The 13,564-nt window shown below is 42.4% G+C and overlaps 1 protein-coding gene across 1 annotated transcript in view; it reads right to left on the bottom strand.

Moving 5' to 3' along the window:
- Positions 1–13,564, bottom strand: part of SND1 (staphylococcal nuclease and tudor domain containing 1) — a 405,871-nt gene that overhangs the window by 157,760 nt on the left and 234,547 nt on the right. The window contains exon 14 of the mRNA XM_026510519.4: positions 8,716–8,788. Within this exon, the coding sequence (XP_026366304.3) occupies positions 8,716–8,788 (73 nt within the window). The remainder of the gene's footprint in view (positions 1–8,715; positions 8,789–13,564) is intronic.

The raw sequence follows: 13,564 nt of genomic DNA, 5'->3' as shown, positions 1-13,564 counted from the left end.
TATACCCAACAGCCCTAAGTTCATGCATAAAGCCCAGGCCACTTTCTGGGGCTCTGGACCATTTGAATGGCTCACGGGTACCTCAGTTTACATGTCCAGAAATTCTTAATTTCCCCCCCAAATCTACAACACCAGTGTTCACCATATGGGAAAAGCAGCACCACCAATCACCTGTTATTTGTAGCCGGACACTTAAAGAGCTCACGTATGACACCTGGTTTCATCCCCCTGATGCAAGCAATGGCCAAATTCTACCAGTCCTACCACCAAACTAGATATCAAATTTATCCTCCCATATCCAATGCCACAGGCCCAGTTCTAGCCACTGTTCAGTCCTCTGGTAGCCAGTGTCCTAAAGCCACTCTCGCTTCAAGTCTATCTCCAACAGCAGCCGGGGTGGGGGAGGGGATGATACACAATTATAAAATGCTGACCTAATTAGTCCCTCCCTTGTCAATTATTTCTCATTATTCTTCAGACAAATTTCAAAAGCTTTCCTCAAGAATCACAAAGTAAATGTTTCAATCATTTGCTGTCTTAATTCCAATCACTATCTTCAATATTTCAGCAGTAACGGCCTTGCCTCTTGAACCCAAGCAACTTCCTACCTCAGGACCTTCCTGTACACAGTTTCATTCTTTAGCCCTGTACAAGATCTTCCACTAACTCCTTCTTTAGACCTCATTTTAAAATCACTTAAAAGACTCTCTGACCATGTGGAATAAGCTCTGAACACACACACACACACACACACACACACACACACACACACACACCCACCCACCCACCCAGCACAAGTGTAATTATAGAAAGAATTGAAGGTGTGCCTGGGTGGCTCAGTCAGTTAAGCAGTTAAGTGTCTGCCTTTGGCTCAGGTCATGATCTCTAGTTTCCTGGGACTGAACCCCCATCTGGCTCCCCGCTGCCCCTACCTCCATACTGCTTCTCCCTCTCTCTGCCACGCCCCCTGTGCTCTCTGTCAAATAAATAAATAAAATCTGGAAAGGAAGAAGGAAGGGAGGGAGAGAAAAAGAAAGAAAGAGAGCAAGAGAGAGAGAGAGAGAGAGAGAAAGAAAGAAAGAAAGAAAGAAAGAAAGAAAGAAAAAGAAAGAAGAAATCGCATATGCCCTAATAGCATGTAACTGTCTTGTTCAATGTTATATCCTCAACACCGGGCATTGTGTGTGACATATAAGCAGCACTCAATAAATACTTATGGGTTGATCATTCATTCACTGACCCAACATGACAAATGCATTTAAAAACAGGCCACATGGCATATGTTAAAAGTCTGAAGAGATAAAGGGGCGGTAAGTACTCAGAAGAGGGAGGGTTATGATCTGGGACTTGAACTGGATAAAGAGTTTAGAATACAAATACAGCTGCTGATGGTGGTGGTAGCTATCATGCATAGAGGACTTCTATATGCTCAGCAGAATGCTCAGCAATTTAATAATAATCACCACCACCCTGTGAACCACTGCCCTCGGCTGAGCTCTTACTGTGTCAAATGCTGTAAGTACTCTGCATGTATTAAGGCATTTGATCACACCACAACCTAACGAGATAAGGGCCATTATTATTCATTTTGCAGTGGAAAAACTGCGGCATGGAAGGGTTAAATAACTTCCTCAAGGTGACAAAGTCATAAGCAGTGGAGCCAGGACTTGAGCTTGGCTCCTCCAATATTGGACCCATGCTACTAATCATGACCCCATATTGCCCCTATATTGTAGTAAATATGCACCCTTTCTACTGCATCCTTCTACAAGCCTGTCCACTTCTAGGTACTAACCAGCACAGTTAACCCTGTACCGAGCAGCCACGGTCACATATTTTTCCAAACACAGTATCAGTCGCTTTAGGTCGCTACCTGGCAAATCAAATCTAAACTAGGCTCTGTGAAGAGATACAAAAAGACCTCCCTTTCCTAGGAGTTTAGAAACCAGTGAAGAAAACCACTGCACATGTCAACTTGAGAACAGTTACCAATCAATACACCAATAAGCGCAAAATCAGGGTAGTAAGTGATTATGTAAATGCCCAAGAAAGGCCTGATCAGAAGGCAGTGAGGACAGAAAGGGGAAACTGCCTAGAAGAAAAGACATGCCCCGAAGCAGGAGAAAGGCATGGTCAGGACAGGTGAAGAGACCGCACTCCAAGAAGGAGAAATGCCATTCAGGAAACACTAATTAATAACATAGTCAGAACTGAGAAACTGAAACAGAGGGATAGACTGAATGACATAAAAGAAACTAAATGGTTTCTACAGTGCGTGAAGTAACTGGACAAGCTGCAGTAATGTATTATCAAGAGAACTCCAAATTCAAAACCTTGGTAATTAGCTTTTATTCTCAGATACCTCCCAAATCTGATACCGTCTTAGGAATTTTATCATTTCTTCCTGAGAACATCATTTCTTGAAGAACTGAGGCACAAAATTACTAGGTAATTTCAAGCTGACCCTGCGCTCTGATTCAAGGATATTTATCTGGACATCAACACTGCAAAGAGACTCCAAAATTCTGTACAACATATACTGTAGGGAATATGCTGGAAGCATGCTAAATAAATCCTTAAAATACGAGTAAGCAGAATGTCTATGTTAGTAAAATGACTTACTTTGAGATGTTTATATAAGCTATAGCCACAGGACAAAATGAGTTCAATCCAGGGCTAAGTAGTGTTACGATGGTGAAGTGGAGAGTGAAGCCAGGGCTGGCCAGAAATATTTCAAGTTCTATCACATCACTCAGCAGCCATGGGACAGAGGAAACAACCCAATCACACACCTGAACCTGGGAATCAAAAATTTTATCAACTGCCTTCCAAATACCTTAACATTCACTTAGCTAAGCCTGTAATAGGCTCATTTATCCAATCTGGACCCTTGAAATAGAATCAAAGAACAATCTCCACATGCACCCAGAGAACGGGAAGGAAAACTCAAGAGCATGAACCAGGATACCCAAATCTATACTAGAGGCCACTCCCTGTGGAAAGAGGTGTCACTTCATTTGGAAAAAATGCTCCTGAACTCCCTCAATTTCCTCTCTCCTTCCGTTGAACAAAGGAAGAAAGTAAAAAGTCATTACTGGAGCTCAGGTCACTTAAATGAAAGCCAGGACCCTGTTTCTATGGGTCTCATTTGCATGCATTCCTGTGTGTGAAGTCATAGTTAAATAAGGAGTCAGAAGGCAAACAGAAAAATCTGTGGCAGAAAACTTCCTGAAACAGAGTTCAGTGCAGGGACATATCAAGTCTGATTATTTTGGAAAGAAGAGGTTTTATTATCAGACGCAACAAGTAACAAACGCTGTCTTTGACAGTGGTCCACCTCTGGGCAAGTCACTTGATAAAACGTTTCTTCAGAGGTGCTGAATTGCACAGCTGGGACACACTTAGCAAATGTCAAATTGTGCCCTGTCTTCAATGTCCAATCTCTTTACCTCCATTGGCTATCGTGCCTGAATTTTCTACAACAAAAGCCTATTGGTGAACATAACGGTAGACCAAGAAAGGTACAGGGCATGGAAGCAGGAATTCTGTAGATGAAAGAGACATTCATTTTACAGCTTTAAAAAAAAAAATTACTTTCACAACGAAATGACTCTTCACGTTTCTAGGTATACAGCAGGTAATCAAACAAAGACCTTTCAAAGCATATAATTACATGATCTCTTATTGCCCAATTTATAAATTGGTTTTCTATTTCTCTTATTTCTGCAACTGCTTCCCCCCTTAAAGAATAATTCCCCAAAATGGAAAAATCATCACTATTTATTTATTTATTTATTTATTTATTTATTTATTTAAAGTAGCCTCCACACCCACTGTGGAGCCCAGCGTGGGTCTTGAACTCACAGTTTTTGAGATCAAGACCTAAGCTGAGATCAAGAGTTGATACTCAACTGACTGAGCCACCCCAGTGCCTCCAAATCGTGACACTTTAATACAAATATAAAATGAACACATCAAATATTTATTTTAACCCACTAATTAATGAGGGAACCAAGAAGATACTACAACTTATTCAAAAGAAAATCTGAAGACCACACACACACATATATAAGACAACCAGGATGCTGAAGTGAATTTACTAAAGATGCAAAACCGTACAGCTAGTCTTTGGATCACCCCAGGTTCTGCTTTAAGGAAATTCTTATCATTAATACTACGCAAGTCCAACAAAATCATCATGGAGAGGTTACGAGAAAGTTCCCATGTAACAAGAGCAAGGAACCAAAGTCCAAGGGAACACAGCAGTAGCTAACAGAAAAAAAGACACAGGGATTTACTGAAGCAACGAAGGAAAGCTAGCAACAGCAATATGAGCAGAGGAGTTGCCACAACTCTGTACCATGAAGAGGCAGAGATGTTCAGAGAACGGAAACTCCAACCGAGTGACCTACAGAAGTATCACTAGAAAGGAATGGATGCCGGCCCCAGCTCTATCCTCTTGCGCCGCTGGTAACAAAGTTCCTAACTCCTCCGGCACCAGGAAGGAAAGAACAGACACAACAGGAAATAGAGGAAGAGGGAAACAGACAGCATGACTCACTGAGTACTACTCCCGCACGCACGGAAAAGGAAGGAGCGGAGGGAGGCACAGGAAGCAGTCAGCGCGTGCTGGCTGCAAACTGAGGAGCGCGCAGCTCCTCAGAACAATAATTGATTTGTCTGATTTACCAGAACAACAGCAAGCCACGCACCAGCCCCATTTTATTGCCTGTTTTACATTCTATATCTGCAGGAGATCGTATTTATTACAGAGCAAGCTACAGCAAAAACACTAATAAACCTAAGATAAGAACCAGCCTTATATTCCACTGACACGCACATTCCAACTCCTGTCTGCAGTAAGGGAGGGAGTGGAGACTGGATCGAGGAAAAACAACGTGTAAGCATAAAATGCGAATCTATGAAGTGAAGCAGTCACCACAGAACCATCCTCCAAATCAAATCAGATCTAGTGCCAAGTCTGTCAAATTCTTAGTTGGTTTCAAATTCAATTCATTCCTGGCCTAAAGGGAAACCCGATGATTACAGAAAAGACAACAATGATAGGTACTTCAATATTCCACTTGCTTCACCTTGAAAAATTAGAAATAAAGGAAATTACTAACTTCTTCAGGATCCAAATCACCAGACTGGCAGTATTTTTTCCCCTATTGGTTACCCTGAGAACAGATGCAAAAGACGCAGAAGAAGCAGGTTTAACAAACCCCTGTCCAAAAGGTGGGGTTCACTCAGCTGGTGTTATGCACAGATGCTGTGTACCTGATGGAAAACACAGCACTCAGCTGACATTAATGGCAAAAATCATCTATATTAACGAGAAAACAACAGAGAAAAGAATCACCCAAAAGTTGGGAGCTAACAACGTTTCTGAAAAATCAAAAACCTGTAACAAGCTCACAATATGGGACATGGTGCAAGAGGCTCTACTGGCACAGAACACAAAGTGAGAAAGTGTGCTGAGTAGCCAATAAATGTCCAGTCCAGTCCCGGAAAGCCAATGAGTGGATATGAAAAGGCCTCCCTGTTTCACTGCCCAGAGGTCAGCATCTCTCTTCCCAAAGAAGGTGTTCCTCCCCCCATTCCCGTGTTGGGATCACTCCTTTACAACCACTGGAAGTAAGCCACGCATGCCTTACACCTGCTAAGGCTCCATACAAGGCCTTTTAAGGCACTCTTGACCTTTACACAGTGAAATCATCTTTGAAAGTGCAAGAGAAGAGATATGGACAATGAGGAGAAACTCAACCCTAAAAGTTGGAGGCCATTAAACCTAGAGTAAATTACATCATGACATAAGATCTTCTGTATAGCATATTTCTTGAGTCTATTTAGGAGACAAAAGTGTGATTAGCTTATATATCTTTTGTTTTTATTCCAAGGATGTATATTGGGATGGCAAGAGGCATTATGCATAAATACTGGTCCACACTAAGTTATTCTGACAGCATACTGCATATCCCATCAGCTCAACAAACACTTCCATTTATCATGACCTATACCTAAGAGGGGGGAACAATGAACTGGGGAGAGACCCAGTTAAAAACAAAAATAAAAACAAAAACAAAAAGATCCAGAAAGTCTTACAAAACCATTACGAATGTGTGTATCTCATTGCTCTTATTGGGGGTATTTTGTCTTCACCTCCCTATAAGCTATTTGCCTGTGTGATCCCACATGCTCACCTGTCCCTTGGACAGTGACATCGCCAGCATGCTTCAGGAAGCTGAAAAGCCACACATCTCACTGAAATGGCACAAGGGAGACCAATACACACATACTTAGCACTACTCTGTGATGGAAAGAAGGGGGGTTTAGAAGCAGAGAGACAAAACTCCTCTATTACAGAGGGCACTAAAAAAAAAAAAAAAAAAAAAAAAAAGCCTGCACTCAGAGCTGAATCATGTGTGATGGAGGTAGACAAGGTCACTCTGACATCTATTTAAATGGAACAGCTTTTTCACTTTTTCTCTCCCACTTGTTCAAGCTTTCCCTATTTATGTGGTAACTGAGGGAGATTTAACTCACATGTATTTTTAAGTAACACAAGAGCAAACCAATTCTCCAAAATCAAGACAGAAAAGGAGAATAAAGATATGTATGAAAATGAGCTATAGTTGGGGAGGGAGGAGAGAAAAAAGTAGAAGAAAAAAAAATGAAAACAAATTTCATTAAGACCGTTGCTACAAAAAGGAATAAAAGACAACACCAAAACACATCAAGGTATAAGTGGAAGATTCAAAGACAGCAATAAAGAGCATCAGGACACTATGCTGGCAGGTGCCAAAAGCACAGCCCTGAGGCAAGTGTGCCTCCATTCAAAAACCTGCCGAGGACTTCCCCTCACTGCCGACAGGGAATCTGAGCGAGAACGTGAACTCCAAAAGCTCACGAACGGGCCATGAACAGGCCAAAAGGTGTCACACCATCTCCAAGGTTTAATTCGGGTTCTAGAAGGCCCTGGAATACAGGCCTGACATAAGTTTTTGGATGGGCACATCTGGCCCCAGTGTAGAGTCATCCACACTGTGTTTTCCAAAACAAGTATTTATAACTGTTTTCTCCCTCCACTTGAATAGCCAAAAACTTGCCCTTTCATTACTCGACCATCTTCAACAAAAGAATATTAGGAAAATATTGCTGAGACTAGCAGAGGAGACACATGCAGCAATTATCACATACGTCCAGGGTAACTCGGCAAGGTGAGCCAGAGGGAAAAGCAGACCTAATACCAGCAAGCCAGGAGTCACACCTGTTAACGAGAAGCCTTAGCAGATACGTCTTAGTCACCTGGGGCTCGAAGGCCATTGGCAACAGGTTTCTGGGCTTCAGAGGAATCTTAGCTACAAAGAACGTGTTATCAACATACCTCGTTCATTAAACAGAGGCACAACTTTTTGACAAAAGTCCACTCAACGTAGGAAACACTATTCAATCTGTAGTCTGAAGTGACTGGTCAGAGTTAGAAAAGCTCAAGAGAATCCCATTGCTTAAAATGAACATGGTATCGCTATAACCTAGGCAAGGGACAGCTGGCCAGACACATTTATAATAGGCAATCACAAGGAACAATAAGCAAAGTCTGAGCCAGGCTTGGGAACACAACATAACAAGAAGATAATACACTCTAATCCATCACTGCCGTGGGCTAGGCTGAGCTCTAGAAGCTTTTGTTTATACGAGCATTTTCTTCTGGGTGCCCAAGGCAAGCTCCCTGAGTGTCCAAAAGCTAAGATTTACTAGCCCTTCCTCAGTCATCTCCCCTGCGCAATGTGCCCCCCCCCTTACACATGACCTGGATCCCTTCCTTAACCATAAGTTACTATGGAGTTGAAATGGATGGTATGTGTCCCAGGAACAGGTTTTTGATGAGCCAACGAACCTTCTCTGGGCACCTGATCAAATCAACACCTAAGCGGCTCACTCTTCCTTTAGTTGGTTCTGTTTCTCTTCCTCGAAGTTGCTGCTACCCGACACTGCTGTTTCCCTTGCCCACCTGCATGCAAGGATTTTTATCAGTTTTGTTCATTGTTGTATTCTCAGTGCCTGGAGCAGTTCAGGCACAGTAGGCACTCAAATACTTGCTGAACAACTGACAAAGGCATCGTCTTCAGCCAAGAGATCCTAAATGTGCAAGGGTAAAGTCCTAGTCACTAAGTAGTCATTTGGACTCAGCCCTTTAGGAGCTCGTAGGTATCTGCGCCTTCCATTCTTCTATATCATCTCTATGTATTAGCTCACAGGAGCGCGCACATTCCTTCCCCTACGAGACAACCAGAGGAAAAAGAAGCCCCAGTTTTTAAGGTTGTCCTAAAACCTACACTTGACCTTTCCCATTAAGACTTTCCAGTCACAGTGATAACTGAACAGGGATTAAAAAAGGAGGTACTTTCTTCTTACTACAATTGGGAAGACATATCTTCTAACTCCTCATAATGAAAAAATGGAAAAGCAACACAGTAACAGTTCAGGTGAAGAGACAGGAGGAGGTTTTATGCCCTAGTTTGAATTCTGCTTTTTCAGAATATAAAACAGGATCTCCATAGATGCATAAGCAGAAGCCCTGGAAAAATTCACATTCTGTGTCTGAAAACAAACGAGTTACAGAAAACACATAAGCTGAAGTCCTCTGGTGAATAAGCAGCCAAGCTCTTGGCGCCTCTGAGCCACACAGCTCTATTCAGGGACACAACTCACCCCAGATATGTCTGCGACACGGTGGATAGGCACTTCCTTCTTGCTGTGCAATCCTTTGCCATTTTTAATAGCTCTGTAAAGGAAGAAGAAAAAACCCAATTAATATACAAATCACATCAGGAAGGGGTAGGAGGGTGGGAAAAAAGGGGTGAGAAGAGAAGTCGTTCAAATGGGGGGAGGTGTCTATCACTACACAAGTCACACTGCACACTGCTCAGTAGCCAGTCTCTGCAAGAGCATTTGGTAGAGGGGAGAAGACAAGCCTGCTCTTCTAAGCCCAGTTCCGAGTACTTGGCTGCTAGTTTCAGCTAACAGTGTGCCTGGTAATCAGAGAAAGCTCCCGAACTTGTTTCCAAATTAAAGGCATTGTTCCAGGCACAAAAGAGGAATCAGTTGGAAGAGCACACTCCTAAGAAACGGAAGTAATAGTGTTTCTTTCTGCATTTAATCACATGAAACATTTTAAATACAAAATATGCAGCTAGTGTTCCAATTCTAATGGAAATAAGTTCCTCCCAGGTAAAAAGATAAATTGGCCTGAATGAAGAAATACTATATGGAAAAGTCATTTTTAAGAGTGGGGAAAAAATTAGCAAAAACTACCTAACTGACATTAAGCCTCATTTTAAATCAGTTTCAGGTTATAACAACAGCCGACTTAGCGGGGGATTTGGGGGGAATCTGTCACACATCTGATCACTGCTTGGTTTGCTCCAATCCCCCATCTTTTATCTCCTAATCCCCTGGGTGGTAGCTTTAGGGATGGAAGCCTAAGCAGCGTCACTGGGTGTGACCACTCATGTACAATGGAGGACCAGGGAATAAAAGCGGACGGGTAAATCACTAAGTCACTGCGTTACTTGGTAAGACCTTCCAGGGCACCGCCAAACTGCAGACCAAAGCAAGGAGCATGTCTGAGTTTAGAGAATGGAAAACAGAGATTCAGGGGGGTGTACCCACTCTCCAGACTAGCCTTTTTAGAGTTTCTGAATTCCAGACAAAGTGTAGAGAAAAATGCACAGACCAGGATTAGTATGTTGGGCCCTCACACTACACGTTAGCAACCCCACTCTACCTTACCCTGCAGGGGTTACTTTCAGGTCCTAACTTTCTAAATCAAACTCACATATACCAAATGGAGTGGGAGTTGCTCAGTGCTGAGCGGCACAGTCCTACTTCTTATATACTTGGGATGTTATCATCCACCCCTCACCCCTGCCTCCACCTCTGGGAATCTCTCACTCAACTAATTTGAAATGCCTTCTATTCAGAAATAACTTACTATCTACTTTCTATTCCATAACAAGGGTAAGAAATGAAAGTACAGATGTTTAATAAAAACGAAGCAAAACACTCACTCTGATCTGTGCTAACTGAAAAAGCATTTCTGAGTTCCTTGAATTCACATGGTTCCTCCTGAATTTGAATCGAGGGCTTTAGCCTTAGAAATTACAAGTGGGTCAGAATTTTCCATTTATAATTTAGTCCAGTGATCTATCATTCAGGGAATGTGTTAAATGATCACAGACCGGGGCTGGTTCTCAAGGTATGCTGCTAGTACCTTGGGATTGCAAACTAATGGCAGAGGATGGGAAGATGGCGTATATGGAAAACCAATGGCTGGAGACCCAGAACAGATCTGACTCTTCCACCTCACAACACCCAGCATACATCCTTCTGCCACCAGCAGGCTCTCCTCATGTTACCACCATAAACTTGAAGGCGCAGCCTTGGGAACAAGAAGCCTCTGTGAGGTGAGGCAAGCTCACTGCCACCCTGACTGTAACTCACCTTCCTTCAAGGCAAGGCCTGCTAAGCCTTCTGCAAGTCCTCTGGGGGCACAAAATGCCTACAGCTTTATCTTCTTCTAAAAACAAGGACAACCAAAATAAATGGACCTGCCCTATAAACAGATGGGTTCATGTGACAGCACTGCTGAACTTGTGGCCTTTCCTGGGGGCTGGAGAGCATCTCATAAACTACAAGGAAAAAGAACAGGGCCTGAGCATTAAGTGAGAAAACAAAGGTTCTCGAGACAAAAGCAGTGAGGTGATAAACTAAAATTCTGCTTTCTTTTGGTGACCCCAAAGCAGCTCTGTGCCCAAAGCAGAAATCCAGGACTTAGCCAAGATTAAGCATGCTTAAGAGAGAAAAACATAATACCTTAAAACCAGAAAACATGAATTAAAAAACAAAATTCTTAAAAATTAAGCCTTAATAAAAAATTTTTGAAAAAAAGAAAAACTTCTTTATTCTCTACCTTGTTCCTAAAAAAGGATACTATCAGTTGTTTATCTGCATATTGGCATTTATTTTGGAAAAACCTTCAAAGACTTAATCTTTTCATACTTACGACTGCTAAATTAGTTCAATTTCGGGCACATTCAAGAGGTAGCAAGAAAGCCATATTTTATTATCATGATGTATAAACAGAGAAACAGTGCTCACCATTAGTTCTTAAGAAAACAGAGGCAAAATCGGAAGTTAATAATTTATAAGCACTAAATAAAATAATGCCCACCTAGGAAGCACTTGGAAGGGTAAGTGGTACACCAGACCCAGGCAGCAAATATGAGGGCTGTCTAAGAAATCAGCTACACGGGCTAATTCAGCGTGGGTCTCCCTCCCTGTGCTGAGGTTGCTTTGGCTCTTGTTCCCAAAGTGCTGCAGAAATGACCTGGGAGGCACCTCCGGAAAACCTCCCTCAGCCGGAAACAAGGCTGATGCCACAGCAAGAGCTTCTTCTCAAGAGAGTATCTGGGGGAAGTACCCAGTATAGAATCCATGCATGCAGCTCAAAGAGGAAAGGAGCAAGCACCAAGAGTGGCAGGCTTGCCATGGTTCTTTGCCAAAGGAGACATAATATACATCTTGTTCCAGGACTGTAAAGATATGTGACATGCCTGCCTACCAACTGTTGTATAAATGGTAAATAAAGTGGAGATCCAGCGTCTGCTGCTTTGTCACTACTTCTCAGTGGGGCCCCCTGCATCTTATGTAACCAAGTTTCCCTGGGTTTGGGAAGCTGGGTCTTTGAGACCTGGGAGGACATTCAGGTAGCAGGTTTGCTTCCACTGAAATAGTCGCCACACAGCAAACACCTGACTCCCCTCCCCCACTCCCTCTCCCTGCAGGCTGCAACCACAGCTCAACATCCCTTTTCATTAGGCAAGGAATGAAACTCCTGACTTCTAAACTTCTCCTGCTGTGTCTGCTTAATAGCTGCTTTCTCACAAAAGCAGGCTGGTGCTCAGGCCAGCCAGGAGAAAGGAAGCAGTGGGGCAGAACAGAAGCAGCAGTATAAAGATGGCAAAGCCGAGATGTGTAAATAACGGACAGAAATCATCACCAGACAGGAAAAGTGAGTGTATGTCCACCTACATATACAAAGGGGTAACGGGGCAAAAGAGGGATAAAAACTCAGCTTTCTAGGTGGCTTCTAGAAGCATCTAGAAGCCAGTGTGGGAGAGGAATCCCATTCCAATCACTGGAAAACACTTTTCTTTCTTTAAAGTTTGAAATTCTCATGTATGAGATGCTACTGCCTCCCCAGTTGAAGTTAAAACATGAACTTTGCAAAGACAGGTAAGAACACTGTTGAAGCGAGATTACCTCCACTGCCTCAACACCACAGGAATAGAATCTGAGCACTCTTAATGCAAAGGAATAGGGTTTGCTCTAAGGTTTTAAGGTCCCTTGCTCAGGCAGTAAAACCGAAGGACCAACCTTCTCCAAGGCACCACTGACATGCAACAGTTCATCTTGTGCCAACAAATAGGCCGTGGTGTTTTTTTTTTTTTAATTTTTATTATTATTTTTTAGGCTGTGGTCTTAATTCCAATTCAATGATGGTAGATTATTATTCCCAATATATGATTTTGAGCAATTACAAAGAAAGCCAAAGGCTTTACAGTTAGATCGAACCTGATCCAATTATAGAACAGTGGTCTCATCAGGAATTCTTAACCTGGGGACATATATGAGCTTCACACTTAGGATGCTGGGTTTACCTATAAACTACCCTGAAACGACAGGAATACACCTGTGAATTTTTCTGGGGAATAGGAGCTTCCAACAGGGTGTCAACTACTTTCATACATAAAAGAGATCTAAAGAAAACAAAGTGATGGAAAGCAGAAATGGCACATAACAGAGACGTACCCAGAGAATGATGAGGCAAGGGAGGATGCAGAGCTGAGAGATCAGGAGATCCTGAATCCATAAGTTCCCCTTAACAACACTTTCTTGGTAACTAGAAACCAAAATGTCCCTTAATTGCTTCTGCTTCATCGCCTACATCCAATATTTTCTTCCTTCCTAATTGTACTCACATGGCCTTTTTGTAACCCTATTGGGCCAGGCCTTCCCCAATTTATTCTAAGATAACATCAGGAAATTTTTAATTAAACTCACTCAATCCCTTTTGCTACTGCACATCACGCTGATTTGACACTGCACACATTTTTGCATGACTTCTCCATAAAAATGTTTTGTTACTTTGTTGTCCTACTTTTATACCCAAAACAAAGACTACCAACCTGTGACATCAACTGAAAAATACAATGCTTGGTTTTCATGGGCCTCTACCATACGGTCCCAGTTTATGTCCCTCACATGATTTCCATATTACTCCTTCCAATTCAATTAGGCCCACTGTCTCCATGTGTTCTGTAAGTTATTCATTATGGGTGCCTAGCCAGGTCCAAATTACAGCATGAAAATCGTTATAGTGTGTCCATAGCAACAACCTCACCACAATCATAAACTAGTTATCACTTCAGGAATACTTAACCTGGGGTCCTAGTAAGCTGCAGTTTGTATGCTGGGAGTCTCTATGAACTATACTTTG

This window comes from Ursus arctos, unplaced genomic scaffold (assembly GCF_023065955.2).
Source record: "Ursus arctos isolate Adak ecotype North America unplaced genomic scaffold, UrsArc2.0 scaffold_3, whole genome shotgun sequence".
Classification (NCBI taxonomy): Eukaryota; Metazoa; Chordata; class Mammalia; order Carnivora; family Ursidae; genus Ursus; species Ursus arctos.
This window is presented reverse-complemented; position numbering and strand designations above follow the sequence as displayed.